This window comes from Streptopelia decaocto (genome assembly GCF_964273445.1).
Source record: "Streptopelia decaocto genome assembly, chromosome: 3".
Taxonomy (NCBI): Eukaryota; Metazoa; Chordata; class Aves; order Columbiformes; family Columbidae; genus Streptopelia; species Streptopelia decaocto.
Genome location: NC_138656.1, coordinates 54,471,790 through 54,496,987, shown reverse-complemented (window position 1 = coordinate 54,496,987; position 25,198 = coordinate 54,471,790). Strand labels below are relative to the sequence as shown.

At 39.2% G+C, this 25,198-nt stretch overlaps 2 protein-coding genes across 9 annotated transcripts in view; one reads left to right on the top strand and one right to left on the bottom strand.

The window, feature by feature from the left end:
* SYNE1 (spectrin repeat containing nuclear envelope protein 1) overlaps positions 1 to 2,151 on the top strand; it is a 304,124-nt gene extending 301,973 nt beyond the window's left edge. For both annotated transcript variants that reach the window (XM_082048748.1, XM_082048747.1), the window contains one exon: positions 1,162 to 2,151. In XM_082048748.1, the coding sequence (XP_081904874.1) occupies positions 1,162 to 1,402 (241 nt within the window). In that variant the 3' untranslated portion in view covers positions 1,403 to 2,151. The remainder of the gene's footprint in view (positions 1 to 1,161) is intronic.
* An 8,990-nt stretch (positions 2,152 to 11,141) lies between these two features.
* The window catches only part of ESR1 (estrogen receptor 1), a 186,753-nt gene continuing 172,696 nt past the window's right edge, over positions 11,142 to 25,198 (bottom strand). For 6 of the 7 annotated variants that reach the window (XM_082049623.1, XM_082049624.1, XM_082049621.1 and 3 more), the window contains 3 exons: positions 24,748 to 24,881; positions 17,788 to 18,019; positions 11,142 to 16,412 (listed from right to left, as the gene is read on the bottom strand). In XM_082049623.1, coding sequence (XP_081905749.1) covers positions 16,178 to 16,412; positions 17,788 to 18,019; positions 24,748 to 24,881 — 601 coding nt within the window. In that variant the 3' untranslated portion in view covers positions 11,142 to 16,177. The remainder of the gene's footprint in view (positions 16,413 to 17,787; positions 18,020 to 24,747; positions 24,882 to 25,198) is intronic. The other variant, XM_082049622.1, reaches the window with a different exon arrangement.

Sequence of the window (25,198 nt, the reverse complement as noted above, 5' to 3'; positions counted from 1 at the left end):
AAGGAGACATTAAGGAACCATCACCCCTACTTGCTTTACTGAGGAGCATTTGACCTCAGCCAACAGGCCTGATCTCCCACACCTTCAAGTTGAGACTAAATACATCCCTACAAACATTTTTCTGTCTTAAAACCTAGCAAGCCATAGATTTTCTGGGGATTCATAGTCATAGTAGCCACACGGTTGTTTTATAACATGTCTAAAACAAAATTAATGAAGAGTTCTTGAAGCAAATTATTTGAAGGCTCTAAGATCTTCCACTTTTGGCTAGTGATAAAATACAATACTTTCCCATGCCATTTTATTAGCACATGGAGACGATCAGATTTTTAACTTGCATAATCACTCTTTTCAGTCATCCAGTTACCTCAAAACCCGTCATTCATATATTAGAGTTCTGACAGTGAAGTGAAAATGTGAACTCTATGTCTTTATTCTTTATTAAAAAGTAGACTGAATTTTTGTACTTAATTCGAAGTGTCCCTTTAAAAATGTTTGTGTTGGGTCTTGCCTCTCCTATAGACATTTACCATTTCAAGTCAGTTCTGTAGACACAAGGGAGAAAATAGTGATAGTGTAAAGTCAGTTGAGCAAATAGATTTTAACTGCTGATTCAGTGCAATATTCAAAATACAATGTACTTTGTAGAAAAGGAGTCCCCATTGCCTGCATATTGGTGTATTAATTAATTGAATATTGATGTAACTGAATCTTAATGTGTTATATCCTTGCGGATGCTATACACAGAAATGAATGTAGAAACTTCTGCAGACCAAATGCAACTGGCATTTTAAATGAGGAGGCTTCCTTGTTAGATGGTGTGCATTGAGCACATGTGACAGGTATGTGCCATCTTTTATTCTTCCCTTCTCTAGAGCACAGTGCTTTAAGTGGAGAGTCTAGCCCATAATTGATTAAGGGTCTGTGGGGTCACAAAGACCATTCTGTTGTGATTTTTTTGTGTTTTCCTACCCAGCCTAGAAACATGAGGCCTCTTAAGAGTGTTGGGTAAATAGCATGTTCAGTGAAAAATATCTCTGCAGTTGTCAGTCAAAGTCTGTATGAATTGTAGCCCAGCCTTCAGGGAAGTCTGAGTGCCCAAGGGCAGCCTCTGCTGCAGTAATGTTTTAGTGTATTCACCTGTCCATCCTCTTTCCTCAGGTCCACAAGAGGTGGCTCAGGTTCCTCCCCTTCTGAGGCCGGGCCAGCGTGGCAGCGCCCATCCTTCTTCCTCAGAGTCCTCAGAGTTGCTCTGGCACTTCAGCTCCTCTTGCTGCTCCTGATCGGGCTGGCTTGCCTGGTGCCGATGACCGAGGAGGACTACAGCTGTACTATGGCCAACAACTTTGCCCGCTCTTTCCACCCCATGCTAAAATACACGAATGGTCCACCTCCATTATGAAGGAGACCTGTGAGACAGCGGGTGACCTTGCTAGCATGCTAACTGAGAGGCGGGGTGGTTTTAAAGAGTGACAGCATTCAGCGTGGCAGCTTTACCTACCTGCTGTAGCCACCGCTGTGTCCATATCATTCTCTGCTGGCACTCAGCTAGTAACGCATCAGTACATCAGTATCAAACTGCACAACATATTACCTGAGTAGCATCGTTTCGATACTCGCATCCTGGGTACTAAGGAGGATGTGACGTGTGTGAGGGAAATGTCCTTTTGTCCAGGATTCTGGATCTTTTAGCCACTTTATATCCAGGTCATTGCCCTGTACTATGCATAGCCAAGGACTTGATACTGTAGATCCTTTCTTGTGTGCTGCTCTAAATGAGCTGTTAGCCAGTCTTTGTTAAATACCCTCTCAGTATCTACAATATACAAAATAACCAATGCTGAAGACATTTTAGAGCTTTTGTAACATACAATTTTAAAGGATCTTGTATGGCAATGTATTATTCCCTGTGGTTTCTGTTTTGGGCATGGTGTTCTAACTTTTGCTTTGGATGCACAAGGTGTAAATCTGAGAAGCACTTTTTCAAGGTTTAAAAAATGGATGTAATAAATAAGATCATAAAAGATTTCATGAGGAAAAATGTTGAATGTCAGGTTGAAAAACGAAGAACATATTTATGTATGTACAGTTTGCTAAGTAAAGTTTTGTTTGTATTGATTTATTTGCATTTATTAAAGATACCATAAAATATTTTGTCTACGTGCTTTTTAGTGACAACTATGGAAAACTCTAAGTTTAGAACGAAAAAATGTATGGTATAAAAAGATTAGAAGACGTACATATGCTGCACTTCTAAAAAGAATTAAAAAATGCTGTAACAAATTAATGGTATTAGGTATGTGTTCGAATGAGAAGATCTGGAAAACACGACAAATGGTAAAATAGATGGGAAAGTATCACGTGAGAGGTTGTGCTAATAATGAAAGCTGTCTTTATTTTGAATTAATGATTGGTCATTTCAGGTTTGTTGTGTTTTTTTTTCTCAAGCTGCTTCTTGAATTTCATCCTCATTCATATATTATTTCTCTGCATGTTTTTATATGTACTCATGTGCAACCTTTGGTAATGGAGGTTGTACCAGGCCACACTGAAGTAGCTTTTTTCCTGTGGGTGTACTGGAAACTTCTTAATATTCTCCATAGCAGCTTACTACCAAGATAGATGTTTATGCCCAAAACATAAGCATAAATAGCAGAAAAACAGAACAAATTGAAAACTCATTAATTTCAAAAAACATTGCAGAAAACTTGCAGTCTGAGCAGGGATAGACACTTTGCCCAGCTTATGAGTTAGAACTTGACCAAAACAGGATTCTTGTAAATTTTGAAAAAATACAGAGCATGTCTCTAAGTTACTGCTCTTTAATTAGTATGGGTTTTTTTTAAGCCAAGACACACAATGTGGTTTTTTTTCCTATGAGTTAAATATTTCAACTTAGAATATATTGGCCTGTGTAACAGAAATATTATTAAAAAAAAAAAAAAAAAACAAACAGGAGAAAATATCAGTACATTAATTGCTGTTACGTAGGATTACTTTTTTGGGGTGTCGTCATTTGAGCTGGTATGAAGAGAGCATTGTCAGAGGTAAGAGTACCACAAGCTGAACTCCAGCATTTAGAGGAGCCAAACTAAAGCTTTCTTTTCAGGTAAGTGCAATATTTACCGTTTCCTGGAAAAGGCTTCTGTATGCCAACAAAGTAATCTTCAGTGTCTGAGACCCAGACTGGGACTGACATAAGTATGTATTCTTTTCAAGGCTTAGATTCCTTCATTGGTATTCAGAAGTTACACTGGATGAGATTAGTATCCATAATCACTTACTCTGAGAAGATAAAGACAAGGAACAGACTTTTGGGGTAGAGGTATGAGCTGTTACTCGCAACAAGCCTGAAAGATTCCATGAAATTGACACCTCCTCTCTTTTCTGATGTCGTTCTCATTGGTGACATAATTTAGTCAGTGGTAATAGTGTACCCATGTGAATAGTTTAGTAGTTTGCTCAGACCTGGTAGTTCAGATCTGCATGCTTTAGACATCCTTTCATCAGCCAGTCCCTGGTTTTGGTGGTTAGTTTTCTGTTGAAAGATATTTTTGTTTTCTTTTAAAATAAAACTTTGTAAACAGAGTAAAAAGACTGATTTAGTGAGAAATAAGGATCTCAGCCTGATTTTGTCCCCTATTTTCCAGCGAACTATTGGTGATCTCATGAAAGCAGACATAATCTAAATAGTAGTAGATAGCCTGTATCAACCTATGGAAGAGCAGTCTGTTGAAAGAACCAAGGAAAAAGTCAAAGGTGAGACCTGTGTTCATTTCTAATGGTGTTTAAAAACTGAGGGAGAGGCATTGGGGTTTGAAAGGAGTTGGTTAGCAGGGAGAAGGCAGTGCAAGGAGTTTCAGTGATGTCAGATGCAATTAATGAAGTGCTTTATCAAAAGTATACGTGGTAGCACCTGGCATGCATTGTATTGCAACCTGATGTTCAAATTTTGCCAGCTATTTTGCCACTCCGTGGCTCCTGTTTCCCTTGTTTGAAAGGCTTCCCCACTTCCCTGATGCCTAGGGAAGACCTGTCTTCTGCAGAAGGGAAGCAAAATTTGTACACCTCACTCAAGCTCCCAGGGGAGTTTTGGGAGTAGTCACTAAGTTGGGGGGGGCAGGGGTGTAAATATTTCTAGCTTGTTCATAATGGTCATTCCCTTTTATTTTTGCTCACCTCTTGAAATGTTCGGTCTAGGGAGTATGAGAAAGTGATGAACTGCCTGAGGAGTGGAGGTTAAGCTGGTTAAATAGGCAGGGGAAAACTGATCTGAGATCAGAGGAACTTTTCATAATTAATTTCTCAAATAAACTTAGGGCTAAGGGGGAAAGAAGTGATGATAATTAAAGGATGTAAAGAATTTGGAAGGTCACATCATCAAGTGTCAGTAGTCCTTTCACATTCAGTGCTTTTTTGGCTGATGATTACCTTCTGGGTAGCCATGCACTGTCTCACCTCTGCCTTGCTGATGAACCAAAGGGCAGAGTGTACGTGCTATATTTTGCCTCCTTTCAGGTGTTTCAGAGCAAAGCTGCTTCTGTTCATAGCCTCCAGCTCTGAGCTCTAGCCATAGAGCTGACTATAGTTTCAATGTATTGCCTGTTAATTTGAATGAGAAGTTAGATATAGAGAACTTTCTTTTGACCCTGAGTCATCTGCTCACACAGAGCAACTCTCCCAGCAAACTCTCTGCAATACTTGTGAATAAGTCACAGGCAGTGATAGACACACATTAAGAAAATTTCACAGACAGAAGAAATGCCTGTTTGTAAATCCTGAATCTCCCATACCTTCAAGGATAGGAATGTCAGTCTATAAGCCGATGTCTCAAGGGAATTGCAGGCAGCTTGTGCCAGCAGATTAGAGGATCCCTTCAGTGCCATTTCGGACTTCTTATTTTCAGGACTTTCAACTCCAGACAAAATCAACATCAGACCAGGTAAAGTGCTTTGAGCAGTAAGCTCCTACAAAAGCAATTTCCTGGCCCTGAACCAATTTCATTATGACTTCAAATGTGATTTTGCAGAACTGGATCTTGATCCTAGAAAATGGCACAGAGCAGTCAAAATGGAAACAAATGGCCAGGCACTTCACAGGATCCTGTTAAAGCAAGCTCCATCCCAAGAGCACCAGTGACTTAAAGGTCCAGTCTGAGGCGCAAACCCTAATGCACCCACATACACATTGATTGTCACAGCATGAACTAGGGCAAAATCAGGCAACTGCAGAGGGGGAAAACCACACCCAGAAACCTGTCAAGCGTTGCAGCTGGTGGCACTAGCCAGCTTTGCAGCCTGGGCATCTTTCTCATCCTGATAAGGTCAAGCTGTTCTCTCTGCCTTGCCTCTGTCATGTTGGAACGCTGTTGCAGAGGACTTGGGTGTGGACAAGCTCTTTAAGAAATGCACACGTTAGAGTCTGCGGTGCCCTGTCTCTGTGCTAGGCCTGCAAACTGTCATCTCCTCTCTTTCTGAAGCACCTCACCTACTTGGGCTCTGCAAATAGAAGGGACTGATTTCTGGTAATGTACCTTAAGCCTTAGCTTCAAAGCATGAGGAAAAGCAGTACAGGAGATGCAGAACTCTGGGTCTGTGTTGAAGGCATGTGTTCAAATACAGAGAAAGTAGACTCAGCATCTTAGGGAATTCCAGTTTTTACTCCATTATATTTTTCCATGTTTTCTACTGTAGATAGATGCCGTACCTGCTGTAGAAATGTAATCATGCCTGCAGCTTGATGGATCTTGCAACTCTGAACACTGCTTATGGCCTATATTCACCTCATAATTAGCAGGTGTTTAAAGGCATAGCAGAAACTGGTTGCTCAGTGACTCCAGACTGTGTAGGAATATCAAAGACCTATCTCATAATGTTTATAATTATAATAGTGCAAACTAATGAGTACCATTTGCCCTGAACTTACTGCATCTGTTTGTGGAGGTTCTTGTGTTTTGTTTGTGGACCATGCTTTACAAAATCTGAAGGTGGACTGAAAAGCAGTATTTAGAGATGTCTGATATTGTTAGGAGTACATATGATCTGAAGTTGACAGTAATAGTGTGCCCTTATTCCTCACAACTGTGAGCAGGATGATACCCATTGCCTACCCCCACTCTGTTCCAGCAGTGATAACAGCTTCATTCTACAACAGATCTGCTGTGAACATCTACAGTCTTGCTTTCTTCTGCCTTAGAACTTTCTCCTACAGCTGGTTATTGAACAAGGACAAAGCCGCTGGGATTGTTTTACAAACAGTCAACCCTGGCCCTCAGAGTCTTGTGCTATTTGTGGTTGAGAAATCTGTTTACAACTGATAGCATCTCTCAACATGCTCATCATGTGCATCTGAGTGTATCTGTGTGTATGTTCAAAGGCATAACAGAAACTGGTTGCTCACAGTCTCCAAACTACAGATGCTATCAGGATTTAGCAAATGTGGGAGGATTCTGGGAAATAAGAGCAGAGTCAAGGAAAAGAAATGCAGATTCTTAAGCAAGAGACAAAAAAAAAAAACAGTAAGACTGAACACAGAAAGGAAGGTAGGAAAGCAGAAAAAGAGAGCATTGATCTTCTCACTGACTTGCACTTCTGGTATTTTATTTGGTGCTTAAAGCAATGGATCATGGAAAGGAAAAGAGCAGGAAATGTCACAGCGAGGTTTGTATTTAAGCTGTGTGGTCTGGCTATAAAATTGTTCAACTCCTGCAGCAGTCAGTTGCAGAATTCAACTAAGCCAGTGGTTGCCTAAATTGAGGGGGGGCAAAGTTGAAGGGCGGGTGTCATTTTTCTTTTGCTTTGGGGGAAAAATGTGTGTCTCATACTCAAGAGTTTGCTGCACAAGTGAACGAGTCTAGGTACTGGCTGGCTGTTTTAACCTTGGCAGCAATGTTGTGAAATGCACTGTAGCAAACTGAATTCTATTGTTGTTTCACTATTTGGTTATAATTAGACCTAGAGTGACATAGATGTGAAAGCACTATTTGGGAGAAGTTTTGCTTGTTCTAACAATGTTAAGAACATTGAAATATTCTAATAATATTCCACAAGAAGTAAATAAATAGGGATTATTTACAGAATTAATTTTGTAAAAGCAGTAGATAAAAATATGTGAAAGAAGATGAAATTAATAACTGCAAGCTTAAGCACTGAAGACTTGTCATAGTCTAAGGCCTGGTTAAATGATAGAAATCTGAATTATATTAAATGATTGCTCTAAAAGCAGACGAGAACTAAAAGCTTTGACTTGTATTGTTTGGTGCTGCTTAATGTATCATTCGGAAAATGAACTATTCAAAATCGCTCGGTTCAGTAAAAATATGTTTTAAGACCTGAGATGTCGTAAATGGATTTGACCACACTGAGGTCTGCATTAAACAATGGCACATTTAGTTCTTGGAGGAGAGAGGAGGCTTTAGGAAAGTGTTGTCCATTTCTTGTGCCAGAGGTGGCCCTGGGGGAGAAGAGGTGAGCCACCAAGCTCTTCTGTACCAGGAATGATGCAGATGTGAACATAGTTTGCACAGACGTTACTCATGTCATGCTCTTTGCATTTTCAGGCACATTGTAATTCCTGGGAGATTGCAATTATTGATGTTGTAATTGTGGGTTGTTTTCATTCGATTGTTTCTAGAAAGGAGTTTTAAGAAACAGCCGGAAGGAAAGGTACTAGAGTCTACTTTTTAATGTAAACACTCAAAAGCCTAGTCAAGAACTGGAGCATTCATGTATGTGGTATTCTCTTTATAAATAATTCAAACATTAACTGAGAGGCTCTCCTGACCATTGAGCTGCAGGTTAAAACACATGGTTGCAATTTTGAGTCCTCTGCTAACTTGAAGCATTGTACAGCCAGGTGTGCAGACCATGGGCCAAGGGGGGAAAAAAAGTTCGGGAATAAAGCATGATGCTGTATCAGTTTGGTAGAGATAGATAGATACAAAGGAGACATTTTGGAGCCAGAGTTTCTTTTCGTGTTCTCAGATTTAACATAAGCAAATAATCCTGCAATGGCAGACTGAAACTCAAACTTTTCTACTTTCATACAAATTCCTTAAACTTTTAAGCTTGTATGTGCCCTACTGTGATTCTCACTGCAAAGTGGGTAGCATTTTTTGCTTACCCCTAAGAAACAACATACTTATTTCACCTTTCTACAGATGACATAGGTTCTCAAGAGGAGGCTGGAAAACAAGAAAGAAATCTGATAAGAATCAAATCTTTCTGTCCTGGAAAGAAAATACAGTCTTCATGTGTAGAGGAGCTAAATATGCTACAGTCCCAAGCATGTGTTGCAAAATCTGGCTAAAAAAAAAAAAAAATCCTGAAAGCAAAATCTTTCCTCACGGATGTATTTTTTAGCTGTTTAAAATAGTAACATACTGGAGTAGTGCACAAATGTGCAGGAATGGAGAGCAGCAGGAGAATTGTGTATCACCTGTATGCCTGCAAAAGTGAAGGCATTAGCAGACTGACACCTAAATACTGTGACACAGAGATCTTATAGGGATGTGAGAGCTAGTTAGCCTTGCTCCTGCTGAGATGAGTGCCAAATGTTATTATTTCGATGGTCAATTTTCCTGAAGACTTTGTGAACATTTTTACACTTGCGCCTCTGTGTCTGCAGAATGCCTTAGTGAATGGTAGTAATTGGAGCCTGGCTGGGCATAAGAAAGACCATGTACGCACTGTCCTTCCATGGGCATTCTTTCTCTGCAAGCACACTGATGGGTGTTATTTTACATGTTTGGATTTTCCTCTCCTTTTCACTGCCTGGATGGTGGAGACAAGCAGTGTAATGGAGGGGAAGGAGATGTAAGAAACAGCTGCTTCATGGGGCTTTTCATGTGGCAGTATCTGAATGAAAAAAAAAAAAAAAAAGTTCGTCATTTAATTTTGAAGAATAAACATGGCCACAAGTTTTTCAAAGAGGGATGGTGTCCCACTGATTGAAAACACCAAGTTGTATCCCATGGAGAAGCTGTTGTCATTGCGTAACTAGAGGATTGCCTTAATTAACAGAAAACTAAAAGCCATCAGATACGTTCTTTTATGATGGCTTAGCTATAGCATGCCTTTCTAATTAGTTAAATAGAATAAAATATGCTGGAACAAAACATGAATCACTAAAATGTGAGGAAAGAGGCAAAGCACATGTTGTGGAGAGGAGCCCAAGGCATATGGCTGCATGCATGTCTATGGGCTCCTCAAGGGCACAGGCAGCCGCTCCACAAGGCCTTGTGGTTGTACTGAGGGAAGTGAGAGAAATGGGCCCAGTAAAGGTAAGCCAGGAGCTTCAGCTGCAAGAGCTCTGCAGCAAAACAGAAAGATACATCGTTGCTGTGTAATTTCTCAAATTACTTCAGCCAACAGATGTAAGAAATGGGGCATGAAGCTGGAGTCCCAGCAGGCTCCTGGCTGTGGGAATGTGTCCAGTGCCTGGCTGCAGAGGCTCTTTTCCTGCTGCGTTGTTCCTCTCGGGGTCTGAGCAAGGTGACGTCTCATCCACCTTCTCCCACCACAGAAGACACAGGATGAGAAGGGATGAAGAAGGAGAACCAGACTCTTTTCAGTCATACCCACTGACAGGGCAGGAGGCAATGGGCACAAATTAAACCACATGAAATTCCACCTGAGCACAGGAAAACATTTTTTAATGTGAGGTTGGTCACACACTGGAACAGGTGGCCCAGCAGAGTCGCCTTTTGAGGCTATTCAAAACTTGACTGGAGCCATCTTCTGCAGGTGACCCAGCTCTGAGGCAGGAATTGGTCTAGATAATCTCCAGAGATGACTTCCCAGCTCAGACTCACTGTGATACTGCATGGTCATGATGTGCTCTGAGAAGAGATGGGCAAAACACAGCCTAATCTCAGGTATTGTACAATCCTTTGCCCATTCAATTTGTTACAATTTAGTAGCAGATGTAAGTATGTTCAGACTTCAGCTGTTCAGTTTTTAATTTAGGAGTGTCAGGTGTTTGATTTCGCAGGTATATTCTGCCTTTGAATGCTGTCAGATTTTCAGTCAGCATTGAAAACAATTGTATTATTCTGGCCCACCCTTCATGGCTGAAGCCAAGCTCTTTGTCATGAAAGCATCTTGCAATACAGTCTGTGATTTGAAACCATTGCTCAGTTCTCCTTGGCACTTACAAATCCCCTAAATCCCCAACCTTCTTTTGGAGTCTAAATAGGCTATTTGCTTTCATGTTTCACAAGCTATTGGGTGAGTTTTCAAATGGACAAAGTATAATGCATTTCTTGTCTTAACAACTGAGATTATAGTTAGAATTAAGGTAATAATCTTACCATTCTTTTCCTGATAAGTTATGTACAGTGAAACACTGCATAAAAACAAAGAGCTTTTACATATATATTCATGTAGGAAAAGAGAACCTATGAGCCAATAGTCCCACTCAGAACCAGCACAGTACTGAAAATAGATGAAAAAAATCAATATACAGACTATATACTCTTTGTATTATTGATATATAGCTACAAGTATTGAACACACAGACACATATATATATGTGTATATATATATATATGATATTGATTGCTGGTTTGATTCCTTGCAAAGACCAAATATAATTTTGGGAGTACTTAACCAGATAGAGTTAAGTTCAAACTAATTTATGTCAACAAAAGTATCTTTCATTTCTGTTCATTCCCTTCCTGACAGCCTAGTCAAGACAACTGCCTTTTTCCCTGAGGACCAGCTTTCACTTGGGAAAAAAGTCCCATTTTACTTGATATTAGCTAAATCATGGTAAGTGGCAGGCAACTACAGAAGATTAAATTCACACAATTTGTCTCTTCCACCATAATCTGTTTCACAAGCTAAAATAAGGAATATAAAGCATATAAAATACTAAGGACATTACAGCATATAAAGTACAAGGTACTTAGTGACTTCCCTGGTGTCATTAGGAATACTAGAGACTCGGCTTAACACACACTCTCTCATGTTCTTTGGGAAAGATGAAGAAGCTAATTAAGAAATGTTTTTCTTAGATGTATGGAAACAGACACATTCTGTTTCTGTAAAAAAACAGGGTACCATTTTGCTCGTTACTGGAAAACAATAAGCAGAGAAGCGTATTTTTAAAACTACGCAAAAGATAACAAATGAAACAAAGTGTTCTGGTTAATTCTTTATTTTCAACATCAAATACATTGATAAAAATCTTGCACCAATCAGGTAGCCTACCAGATTTTTCATTTAGACTTTTTAAGAACTTTTTTAGGTGCAAAACAAGGGAGGAAAAAAAAAAAAAAACAAAAACAAAACACCAAAACAAAGACATCAATAATTTTATATGCATCATTGAAAGAACAGAATACTTCAACAAATACACTATGGCAGTTGAGCCTATACCAAATAAGAGACTTTCAATTGACAGGCTACATAGTGCACACAAAAGCATTTGTTTTATAGTATATACAATAAGGTGATACATAAAGAGACTTGTTAATGCAAGTCTCGTGACCAGCAGTCTATCCCTTCATTTTCCAATGGGCACTTTCTGAAGAAACAGACTTCTAATTATAGGCACACAGGAGTACAGAGCATACTAATTTGCAAGATGGCAGCATATATATTTGTTAGTTTGTTTCTTTAGGCACATCTGAATGCAAAAGATTTTTTTTAGACTTTTTTTTTTTTAAACACAGTGCAAAACCGAATACCCTTATGGGCAACAATCAATTTGAAAACAACTTTCAGGATATAAAGCTATCTACATTTGAAAGATGAAAGAGAATTGGGAGTAGAAAGGGTAGGACGCTAATATAAAGGAAATATTAATTTAAAATTCTCAGATCAATTTGAGATTAAGCTATAATTGCAGGTGACAGCAAAGACTAGTTTCTATTGCAATACCATCGTTAACATGATCCTTCTTTCATATCTGTTGAATTTTTGTCTGTAAAGCTGTATTACAGCTGTAGATAGCATTGAAAATAGCCATCTCTTTATTCAAAGTAAGAAATGCACTTCACATAAACTCAGCTGATAATACCTTATATACAAAATCCCATTAGCTTCAGGTTGGGTTGCATCTTAATTTTAAAGCAGGATATTATATACACAAGAGAGGCTTGCTATATTCCTACCAAAGCCTGTGATAAGACTAAGGCCCAGTGAGGCAGAATTTTTACTTTGCTGGTAGTTTGCTTGGTTTTTAACATATGGCACAACTCTTAAGGAATCAGTCGGCATCAGCTGGAATGGATGGAGGCTTCAATACAAAGAAAGTTGGAGGATAGAGGTGTGATCTGGGTTTTTTCTTTTGTTTTTTCCATTTAAAGTCCGATGATGTGATGACAGTCCTTGCAATAACCTTAGGAACTCAGTTAACTTTTTTTTTTTTTAATTGTATTTTTAAATTATTAAACTCTTCAGTGTACAGAAGGAGAAAAGTCATCAAGAGATGTCACTGAAACATAATAGTAAATTTACAACAAACACACACCAAGAAACTCTCATTAAATTATTTTACACCAGTACAAATCCTACTGCCCCAATGGGGAGATTTACCTGAGACAAAGTCTGCAACATCACAACATGGCTCGAACCACTACAAACCAAAGTAGCTTTCACATATTGGTGGAAACTCAGGCACCACTAAGTGCTATGCATCATATTTCCCCTTCCTGCCTCCTTTTTGTAATAATTCAGTAATGACCATATTCTCAGGCAAAGCAAGTTCATCTGGTCTGTTTTGTTTGGCTTGTGCTGGTATTCCACTGCCTACGTTTCTAGGGGATCTTTTGGTTTTTTGTTGTGTGGTTTGTTTTTTTTTTTTCTTTTTTAAAAAAATCCATGTATAAACCTTATAAAATAATTCTTTCATTAGCTGTCCAGAGACATCACTATGAATGTTTTGGTAAAAGCATAATTAGCTGCCTTAAATAGTTTTATTTCTTTTTTTTTTTTTACATGCTATATATTTTTGTTTCATATCCAGCACCAGGTATTCAGGTAGTACTGGTTTGTCAGCTGCAAATATAAAGTATATATGTATATATATATACACACACACACATATAGCATCCTGTGAAATAACAGTTACCAAATGTCAGGCACAATTGTTTGCATACACAAGAGCATAATTCATAATTACATAATAAAAAGTTGCTGCCATTTTTGTATCATAGACTTTGTTTAATCAATTGAATAGCTACATTCAGCTGTCTGATATGTGGACAATCATCTTTATAGGTAACTATGGGAAGATTACTATACTCAATAAGGTGCTACTTCAGTTAAAATATAATGGACAAGTTAATGCCACAGATCCTGAAACTGCCCCAAGGTAAATTAACGTATTACTGGGAATCGCTGTTTTTCTTTCCTGGATTCCTTTCACTGTTGTCACCACAAACATGGTAGGACTGGTTGAATCTAAATTACTTCCTTTCAAGGACTGAGCCTAGGAAAACATTCATAATTAAGACTGTGAGTTGACTGATTATTCCTTATGTTCCAAGACACATTATGATACCCTTCTGTTTGCTGCACACCACTTCAACTCACGCTTATCCAGCTTCACCGGCAAAATCTGTAGAGTGCAGTGGTGCTTGCCCTATGTAAGTACCATGAGAATCTAACTCTCTGTTGGGAATTGCTCTCTATGAACGACTTCTTTTTCCTTCTGGCCAAATTTACACTTGAATCAATGTAATGAACTCTTCTGGGATGCAGGAAGGGAGGCATGCATTGAAACCAATTTGCCTTGCAGCTTATGAGCTTGATCTGTGTGTTCCATCACAGAGAACACCAAGTTGCATGTACAGTGTTTAAAAAGCAGCTCTAACACACACTAGGCTACAAGTGAATAAGGATGGTGTAAGCACATAACTACAGGGATTCCTGTACTCCGTTCAGATCTTTTAGCCTGCACTCATTTCAGGGCATTCATGATTTTTCTAATAAATTTGAAAACCAGCTACAAAACAAAACGTGCATTTTCTTTCAAGGCATTTAGGAGCTTTCCAAAAGCCCTTAGGTACCAAGTTTGAGCGCGCACACACACACACAGACACACACACTCTTACTGAATACACAAAAAGACAAATTTTTTGGCACATTTAGAAAAAAAATACACTATAATATGCATCAATAAAAGGCCTATTAACTTACAGTGACTGCTTCACATGCTTAGGCTTGCACATTTTTTGAGGAATCTTCTCAAAGGCAGGTAGCAACTAGCTTCAGACTTTTAATCTGTGCATATCCTTGGATATCTACATGAAACTGTTATAGACATCATTATGAACATTCACTAAATAATTGAATCCTTGACTTGGAGCACAAACTCGTCCTATGCCTTGCTGCCTTGACAATTGCTATGTAACTCAATCCCACTGCACACAGACCGTGTGTAACAGGGAGCATCATCAGACATAGGCACTCCTGTACAGCATTAGTTGCACTATTTCCTATATTTAGTTACTACAGGATAGTCCAATCAACGTAATCTAACATAAAGGTTTCAACTATAGCAGTAAAAGAAGCATCCCTGAACCCTTCTCTGGCATTGTGCCCAGCTGCTATGGAGGAGCCTACGCACGTGCTATGAAACGTCCTTGCTGGCAGGGTGGTCGCTTCCAACCAGCTATTGGAACAGTCCCTGGTCCGTGCTAACACCAAAACTGCACCTGGAAACCAGAAGTGCAGATAGCACAGGCAAAGTTTATCATTAGACTAATAAAATATCCCCAGCATATGTAATAGTCGCAGTCCAGTACCCAGCAACGTTCCCTGACACATTTAATTTTCTAGCATAGAAGTAGTTGAACAGCAGCACCAACTCCTACTTTGAATAGCACATAGTATGGAATTCTTCAGTCTCTCTCCTTCATGTCTTGCTGAAACTCTTGATGTCAGTGGACCTTTTGTATATTTACAGTTGGTCTGAAGAATCTGACTAATGTTTATGAAAAACAGTTATACACATGCATGGAGAAAGCCAGATTTATCTTCCTGGACGTGCAGTCCCAGAGTCTTCACCATATCTGAGGCTCATTGGCCAGTTCTGGTGACACAGGTGAGCTGGCTCTTAACAGGGGTTTCTGAGCATGCCCCACCAAGAGCCAAAGCAAGCCAAGGCACTGCAAAGCCTCCTGCTCTGGCTGTGCTGCCAGCCCTCCCATGCAAGGCCATGCCACGCTCTACCAAGTGGGACAGGCCCATCCCACCCTGCTGTGCCAGTCTTGCACTGGCATCCTCACCCCCTGGCTTGTAGCACAAGCAAAGGACAGGGGAAGGTTTTTTAATAAAAGAGTGCTGGATCATATACATGTGTGAAGACTTTTTTTCTTTTTTTTTCTTTTTTGTTTTTTAAGACCTGATGATTTTTGTAATCATCTGGTCTCATTTAAGAGTAATTGTCTATGTTATCACTGTTTGTTGTGTTGCCCTTGATTTACACGCTGCCAGGCAACCGAACAATTTAATTTTGTAGGATCAGACAAGATACACACAATGCCATTTGGCTAGAGGATATGGTAAGGGGGCCTGAAAGTTTGGTCATGAGAGGGAGTTGTCTGCTGATGTAAGCCAGCAAGGTAAACCAGTATTGTTTACAGACAGGGGTTCCTTTCTACTGTAGGAAGAAGAGAGGCAGGAATCTACCTAAACTCCCAAGGCAGTCACTAGCAGTTCAATTTCACTATGGCACACTAGGATGCCAATGAACTTTCCATTTAATCCCCCAAAAAGTCACCCAGAATCTCTTTTGGTTGGAAACTGCTTCAAAGTTTCAAGCAAGTAAAGGATTAGGCAAGCTCAGAATTTGGGGCAGATATCAGCACAGACTACCATTCATGAAGAAGTCAATACACATGGGTGGTATGGCCTATTAATAGATAGCAAAATAAACATTCAGTTTAGATTAGGACTTACCCAATTTACATGCAAAATTAAATTAAAAACACTGCAAAATTTATATCAAGTTAGCCTTACAATCCTTGCTGGCTGTCCTTAGCAATGAAATGTCTTCTGTTTAGGATAAGCAATCAATTCAGGCAAGCACTTTACAAACACTCAAATGGAAATTGCAGGCGACTTTTGTCATTGGAGTGTTTACACAGGTGGCACTATAGAAGAAATGAAGCATGAGCTAAGTAGTACGCTGCTGGGTTTCTCATACCATTGTATATGTTGACTTTTGTTTATATTGTATTCTGCATATTCTCCTCTTCTTTGCTATTTATATAAAAGGACTGCAAGGAATGAGATGAAGCTGATGCAGTTGTCAGTTGGCTCCGGTTCTCCTCTTCTGTGGGTGCAGCACTCCTGGCTGCTGGGGCGTGCAGTCGGTGAGCGTCCAGCATCTCCAGCAAGAGATCATAGAGTGGAACTACATTTTTGCACTTCATATTATACAGGTGCTCCATTCCTTTGTTGCTGTGGGTTGTAATGAAACAACGGTTACTTTCCAAATATGCTACAGGGGAAAAAAGCTATTAGCTAATAATATCTCTAAGGTTCAGATAAATTCCATTTTGTATAAAATAACTAACTTAACAGTGCTGTTGCTGTATGCTCCTGCTACAGTTAGCAGAATAAGGCACCTTCAAAGAGCATTTCAGATTGCTTATAAGCAAGTTCCCTTCTAAAGGTGGCTCTTTTTTTCTCCTTTGCCTAAAAGGTAGCCTAGACCATATGGAGTCCTAATTTAGTCACTGTGACTAAATGGATGGGATGAATCTTGGCTTTCCTATAGTAAAACCTTAAATACCAGATTTTTCTCCTAGAAAACAACCTCAGCCAATTTGTTTGCAACTGCTCACTTGTAATTCACAAAACATGGGAACATGAATTTCTATCGTATCTGGAACTTCCTTAATTGTATAAATTCTTCTTAAGGGGGGGAAAAAAAAAAAAAAAAAAAAAAAAAGAAGGATGATTAACATGAGGACAAAGAAACTCCACAAAAAGACGGCAGTAAAAAAACCACATGCACAGGCCCCTTTACTTTTTCCTAAAGATCTCCAACAGTTCAAGAGGTAAAAACTGCATGTTTCAGCTTTAGTAGCTATGATGTGGTTTTTACTCTAATTTTAATTTTATTAACTGAAATAATTAAAATTTAAATCTCTGTAACAATATATCCCTTCATAAAAATGAAATCTATACTGTATCTTTGTGTAGACTTGCTGTGTTGTTAATACTCCAGCCACTGAACAGCTACCTTAAGAGGTAATTCCATTTGGGAGAAGCATTTGCTACAACTACTGAAAGAGTGCTTCAGACATGTCACCTCTAATTAGCAAAGGGCACAATCCTCTAAATTGGGATTCAGTGCATCTGCATTTATCCTCACCCATAAGATACACATAATTACTCTAATCTCTTTTCTAAAGTGATTTGCAATCAAGGCGCTTGTGAAAAGTGGCTCCATAAAAGTGATAGTTTTATTAAATCTTATCAGCGACTAAAGTTTGCAGAACTAGGCTACTGCTATGTTATTATTCTACTCAGTGCCTTTCAAACAGAATAAAAGATTCATATAACATTAAAAGAAGGTAAGTGTTTAAGGCACTATCAAAACAATAAGGAACAGAAAACCAAAAGAAACAACAGGGAAAACATTTACTCCTTTCACACCATAATCCACTGTACTGTTTTCCACATGTTCAATACATCTTTATGGAAAGCAAACATACATATGTTTCTTTTGTAACAGCTCTACACACAGTTTGTACTCCTATCTGTCTGTGAAGGAAAAGTGTGTGTCTGCATTTGTGAAACCACCCTTGCATGGGACCAGTGTTCTCACCTCATGTGTCTGATGTGAGAGAGGATGAGGAGGAGCTGAGCCAGTCGTCTGTGTTGCTGCTGCAGAGAAAGACCTGACTTAGCCATTAAGTGTATCAGAGTGTCTGTGATTTTGTCCAGAACACGGTGAATATAGTCTCTCTCTTCCAGGGATTTTAAGGTGCTGGAAAGAAAAGTGTACACACCTGGAGTAGGAAGGGGAAAGAAAACAAACACACCACAGACAAAAATTACTTTGATGGAGTCAGACTTGCCCAAGGTATGCCTTGTGTCTGGCTTCTTCAGCTGTGTTAAACTACAGGAGCTGACCGTGTGCAAACCCTCCTGCTCGTCAGCCAGGTCACTGGTTTGAATGACCCTGGAGCTTGGATTAGTCACTGCAGGCAAAGCAGTAGGATGAAGGCGCACCGCCCTTCCCTCTTCCCTGCCCAGGCCCATCCACAGTCTGGGCCAGGTGGCAGGGGACACCGGCAGCCTGCAGCTAGACTTAACTGTGAGCCGCACTCTTCTGTCGATCACTCAGCTCTGAAACCTTGAGGAGATGCTGTTGCCCCTTGAGAGCTCTGCAATACTTACTAACCAGCCCAGAACTTTGGCAGTTTTTCCCATTTTCTCTGCTGTTTAATGTCTGATTTCTGGTGATTTGCTAGTCATTCTAGAACTGAATAATATGTTACCACAAAACATGTAAACAAAACCAGGTGGTTTTTTATGTATGCTTGCCTCAATAAAACCCTCCCAACCAATTAAGAGCCTTGAAAGGTGTACTCCTTCACATACAAAACAAAGTCTCTTTTAAAAACAATGTCCAAAGCAACCTATGTGAATTTAGCCATCTTGCATTGCCTACTGCTGAAAGTGAGATGCCTGGAGATTTGGACAAGAAGGAAGTTTTTCCATAGATCAAAACACCTTCAAACTTGTCTTGCAGCAGTCTGTCTACATCTCCTATGAAGCACCCTAGCCCAAGCGTAAGAGCTTTCACCAGTAGCAATTCTTGGGTGCGTGAAGCACATCAGCTTTCTAAATGGGATATTCTAAACTATTTTGCACTTTTTAATCTTGAATTTGTTCTGGACAGTAGCACACAGCCATGTAAATCAGGTCTCAACAGCACTGTGCTGCCAAAAGACAGCTCTTGCATTCAGCACCAGTTTTTTAATTTTTTGGACTGAGCCCGTAACTCTAAATAGCTCATATTGCTAAAATCCATTCCTTAGGCAGCAAAAGCTTAAGATGAATATATGGTAATAAAATCAAACTGGCTTGGTCATGGTATGTTCATTGCCCTGTTTCTATAAAGTACTTGACAAATCCTGTGCTTTTGCTCTTCTGCATCAGCTCACAGATCCAAGAAGAAATTTGGATTTTGTCCTTGGAAAAAATGGTTTCTGGAACTATTTTCACTTTCCTTTTCTTTAAAACATCATATATAGCACAATATGCAATGCAGTTAGTGATATTAAGAAAAAAGACACATGCTAACAGGCATATTTACACAAACAGACATATATAAACTAACTTTTTTGTATTGTTTTTAGCCTGGGGGTTATACCATTGGATTTTAAGATAAGAATATTTTGCCATGCATCTGAGCAGTCAGGGAAACTGAGATCTTTTTTTGTCATCTCCTTGGCATACCTTCCCTCCTCACATCATCTTGGTACTTCAAGGACCTGACACCTAGAACTACTGTAACCTGCAAGTAGGTTTGATGACTTTGGGTCTTCTGTACTAAAATGAAATCTAAATTTGTGTTTGTGAACATTGGTGTGTCTCTGTGAAAGAGAGTGCTTAAATAAAATAAAATAACTCAAAAACGGCACAACTTCTGTAAACTAGCAGTCAGAGCTCTTAATTTTGATAGCCAATATTGCTTCAAATTTTATATAGATAGATAGTACAATGGCCTTTTTTCTTACCAAGATTTTTATGATTACTATGAATTTTACTGAAATGAATTCAGCAAAGAGAAACAGCTCCTGGGGCTTTTCTCAGATGAATGAGTCTTAACAACACTCATATATGCCTACTGATAATACCAGGCTTTACAGTTTAGCAGGCACCTGTAGGGGTAAGATTCTTAAATATTACTGACAAAAGACAGTCCATTAGAAAGAAATGTTAGTCTCATAAACCCACAGTGCCTCTGAAGCAGTTTGCCTCAGCCAGAGGATGCCATTGTGCCCTTGTAGCAATAATCTTTAGCTTCATAGCTTTGAAACTAGCAAAAGAAAAAAAAAAATCTGTTAGGAGGAACTGTTTCTCACCTAGGTCTAGTCCAGAAGCTATTAAAAAGTATAAATCAAAAAAAAAGCACTCCCCCAAAAATGTAGAGATTTCAGGGGATCACGAGTCAATAACTGCCAAGAAAAATGATGGTTGGTTTTCCTTTCTGTTCTCCTGGTGATTGCTCCTGCCCCAGGCCAATGACCAGAAATTTCCCCAAAAGAAATGCCAGTTATCTATCACACACATACACAAACAAGCAGAGTTTTGGAACAAGAGTGCAGAAAATTGTCCTAGCAAAATGAAATTTAACAGTCTCAAAGGCCTTTCCAAGCTCTGAAGCTGAAAGTAAACCTAAATGGAATAGCTACCACGTTGTTTTCCAGCCCTCTCTGTAGGCCAGCCTTGTAAAACATAACAGGAGCAAGAACAGAGAATGCACGACCCTACAAACCAGTAAAGCCTCCCAGTCTGTGGCCACAACATGCAGCTACTCACAGAAGAAGGTCTCTTGGGGACTGCCAAGTACTACTGTGCCAGCTGTTGGCACATAGTGATACAGCTTTATATGTGTCTTTGCATATTGATGTAGAGGGGAACACCCTCTACATCTTTCCTGTCACAACAAACCCCAGCTTAAAATATCTTTACATTTAGAGTTCAGGCTCACAAACGATACCCAAGGCTCTTCTTCCCCTTCCACCAAGCCCCATTGCTCTGCATCTCTGTCAGCCAGGCTGAGTAATGAGCAAATTCAGCTCTGTACCATGCACTTGTGCAATCCTCCAGCCCCCCAAATACAGAAATAAATAAAAAGTACAATTTAAGAGGAGCTGGAAAAATCAGAAGAAAATAATAACAGTCACATGGACTGAGGTATCCGGAGGTCTTCAGGATGTACAAAATCAGCTAAATCTTTCCATCTCTGAGGACTAAGCAGCTAACTAATTAGGTAAATCAGCTGCTAAAGCAGGCGTGACCTACATCTTTGTCTCCAAAATGAAAGGCTGTTGTTTGCCACATAGCACCACTCCTGTTTTCAGACACACCTAAAACATCTGGCATCATGTTGCCCTTTCATGTTTCTAATACTTATCTTTCAGTGTTAAGAAAAAGCCCTTTAGTATTGAGCAGAATGTGTTTTTTGAAAATACAGTTTTGCTTTTTAGTCGCAAGATTTAGTGCTGTAGTTTTCAAGGGGCAACTTCTGGTTTTTTATTTAGCTAGAGACAATGCTGTCCTTGTTGTTACAGACATTCTGTCGCCTTGATATCTCAGGAAAAATTTGGAAGTAGTGTAAATGTATATTTTGCTTTATAAACAAAACCTTCCATCTTTTCCACATGCACTGAGTGAAGCTAAAAAAATTTGCTTTCATTTTGCCCAAGACCACATAGAAAAGGAGTGTAAAGATACTAAACAACCTTGAAAGATGTTACCAAAAGAAAGAGAAAATAAATGTCCAACAACAGCAATAAACAGCACTACCTCAGGAGAAGAGACCAACAGATGTCCAAGGATTTAATAAAGAAATGTTTGAGTACACTCAGTGAATTAAATCCACACAAAGCTTCAGAATGCAAATGCAGACTGCTTTTAAATATGAAATGTGGCATAATTAGTCCAATTTGTTTAATTAATCCACTTGTTTAAATCCTTTTGAGATCAGCTAGTTTAATCATAGGCATATGTGTAATAGATAGCATAAGAGCAAAAAATTCATTGTGTGTTTTTCTGCTCTTTCTTTAGTAGAAGATTTGCACATGTTTGCATAGATCAAAAAATTCAGGTTAAGGGAGGCTTGGAAGTCATCTAGTTCAACCTCCTGTTCAAATAGCAGTAACTTCAGGGTTTGGTGAAGCTGCCTGGAGCTCTGTCCAGCTGTGTTTTGAGTATCTCCAGAGAGGGAGACCCTACCATCTTTCTGGCCAACCTGTTCCAGTACTTAATATCCCACTGGCAAGATTTTTTATTCTGTTCATCTAGTCAGCATCTCCCTTGCTGTGGTTTGCCTCCATTGCAGCTTGTCTTTCCTCTTGCACCTCTGAGAAGAGTCTGGCCCTGGCTTCTTCATAACCTGTTCTTCAGCTGTCTGAGGACTGCATTTAAACCCTCACTTAGCCTTCCCTTTTTCAGGATGAGCAAAACCCATCTCTCTCAGCCTCTCCTCATGCGTGATGTACACAGAACATAATATTTCACGTCTGTTCAACACCTTACCTAAGGAGTCTGGCTCTATTCTGTGAAGAAAAGCATCTCAGAAGACGTTTTAGACCATCTGTGCCAAACAACACTTACATAGCTATTACGTATACCCAAAATTATGCTACTTGGTTATCTCTATAACACAGCCTAGCCTCCTAATTTGGGCATCTAAAGGATCTGACTGTCAAGAACCCATGCCCACATTCCCACTGCCTAGTACTTAAATCTTCAGACAGTTATAAAATTAGTTGGTTATAGGAATGCAAAAACTGAAATGTAAAATTAATTTCCTTTATGCATAAAGGCAATTACAAGCAATACAGACACACATTCTGTGGCCATATATACATACACATTCAATTTACGGTGTACTCAGATATACGGCAATAAGTGCAGTATTCAAGCCAGAGCAATACGTGACACGCTTCATAACAATCATATAAATTTATCTCATCGTGAACCTGCAACAGCTCAACCTGAACCATGCCCTCTGATCTATCAGCATCAAGACTCTTGTAAAGCCTTCTGAGCAGCTATAAATTTTCATTTAATGTAAGAAAAAAATTCCACACGCAGAATCAGATCACTCATCAGATGAACTCTGATCTCCTACCATGCAGAGCACCACTAATTCAAACCTGCTGAATATGAACCTTAAGGAATGAAATTCTCATATCTCCTGGCCTCACCCAGTGGTCCCATCTCTCTTACATGCAGAGGGAAATCTGCCTCTGATTATCATTGACTTCACTTGCTATATTTTTATTTTTCACAATTTTTCCTTAGAGGAGTCTTGAAACAAAAAATCCCATTACCAGGAGTGAGATATGCTTATGAAAGTTACCTTGTGATGTCTGGCAGAGCTTTGTCTCAATAACAAATGTAGTTTTCTGGATCCATATTAAATTCAGCAGTAGGACAAAAACTCTCAACATCTTGGTTTGAAGTCTTCATGTTCAAGACATGAACATCTAACTTATTTTATTCAAACTTGTGAATCTATTTTTTTTCTAATTCTAGTTCATTATTTCTATAAATCAGTTATATACTCTAGATTTATTTAAGAGGATAATTATACTCGAACATTAGCTAAACATCTGGAGAAACATCACTTTTCAGGATGAATATTTAACTGTAGGAAATATTCTGTTATAATTATCAGGACAATAAAAGAGGAAAAAAAAAAAAAAGTGAAACAGCAATTACAGTTTGCCACACCTTGCTATCCAAGATAAACACAATAACCCTTGATTCCTAATACACCAGGTGCTTGCCTCGGATGTCACTTTTTGGTAACTGGTGACAATCACAACAAAATCTAAACCACATTAATTTCTCATAGAACATAAAGGAAATATTATATATTTGGTTGTGTAAACATATAGTCTTGCTTGAACTTTTTTTTTCTTTCCAGCAGACCAGGTCCCAGTTTCCATGAAGGAAGAAGTGCCTGATCGATAGAGCAAAGTCTGCTGTGTTTCAAGTCAGCCTTAACTGAATTAGTGTTTCATGCAACTTGGGCACGTGATCTGCTAGACTACTGGATAAAAAGGACATACGGCCTACCACATATGCTATTTTCTAGAGACTGGCACCATCTACAAGTTCAAACCCAACAGGAAAAGGGGAGACCAAGTGGGTAAATCCTCAGGGCTGGGAAACTCTGACGTCTTCAGTCATTAGGTAACAACTTCACAGAGAATTGAGTCTAAAATTTTGACTTTGGTACATACATTATTATTTTAGGCCTCTATCATTTCTGTGAGAACACCATGGGCCTCATTCCTGTATTTCAAAATAAAGTGTCTGGACTTTTTTCTAATTTCAAATAGAAAAGGATCCTCTGGTGTGCAACAGAAATTTTCTGTCATATGCCTCAACTTGAATTTGCTTATTTCAATCATCTCATGCAGAATTCAAGTCAGCTAACCTTACATATTTATACCTATACCTACACTTCTTATCTAGTTATCTACTTTTGAAGTGTAGTTCATAATGAGATTTACAGCTCAAAAATACTTATTTCATCAACTATAAAGGAAGCGGAAGGTGATAACATCAGTATTAGATGCCTGTTCTTTAATATAAACTAAACTAGGATAAACTCAGCTACATTTTTGCTATTTTTCACTTTATTTTGCCATCATCAAAAAAAGGAAGGTCTAGATTTACAACTGAGCATTGCTTTTGGATGCCCTGCATGTGGCTCCAGATACTTCAGTGTCATGTAATCAGAGCTTTAAGACCTTCCAGCACCTAGGTCAAAACTGCTCTGATTGCCCTTCACATCAGCTGTATGCAGTGTGCCTGCTATTTACTGCATTAATTTGCTGGGTGCCATCTACCCCACTGAACAGGTTTTCCAACTTCCATCCCTGTCTGGTGGCTCTGCCTGAGTCTATGTTGACGGCCCCATTTCGATTGCTGCTGTCTCAAAATGGAAATGTCATTAGCAACAACAAGCAGTATTCAACCGCGTGCAGAAGCAACCACAGTCACCCAAGTGACAGCAACACGCACCACTTACCAGAATTGAGCAGGATGATGGACTTAAGGCACACAAATTCCTCTCCTTGAAGGTTCATCATGCGAAACCGAGCAGCAGTAGCCAGCAGCATGTCAAAGATTTCCACCATGCCTTCTACGCATTTCCCTTGATTCCTGTGGGAATACCAGCAAGGGGGAGATATCCACAGCTTTAACCTGGTGGCAGCATGAGCTTTTCATCCCTCTGGATCATTCCCCTCCAATTTGATTTCATCATCTCACTAGCTATCACATGACTTGCTACTCTGTGCTCATTTGGTGTACGTGTGATTACAAAAGCATAGCTCTCCGTATCCCACCAAAAAATAATAAATAATTAAATCCTATCTTCCCCCCAAAATTCCAATTTTGTTAACTCATCACCAAGAGGCATTACTGTGGTGGAACATATGAGATCACCATAATCAAACCTTTACGTTGAAGAACATTTG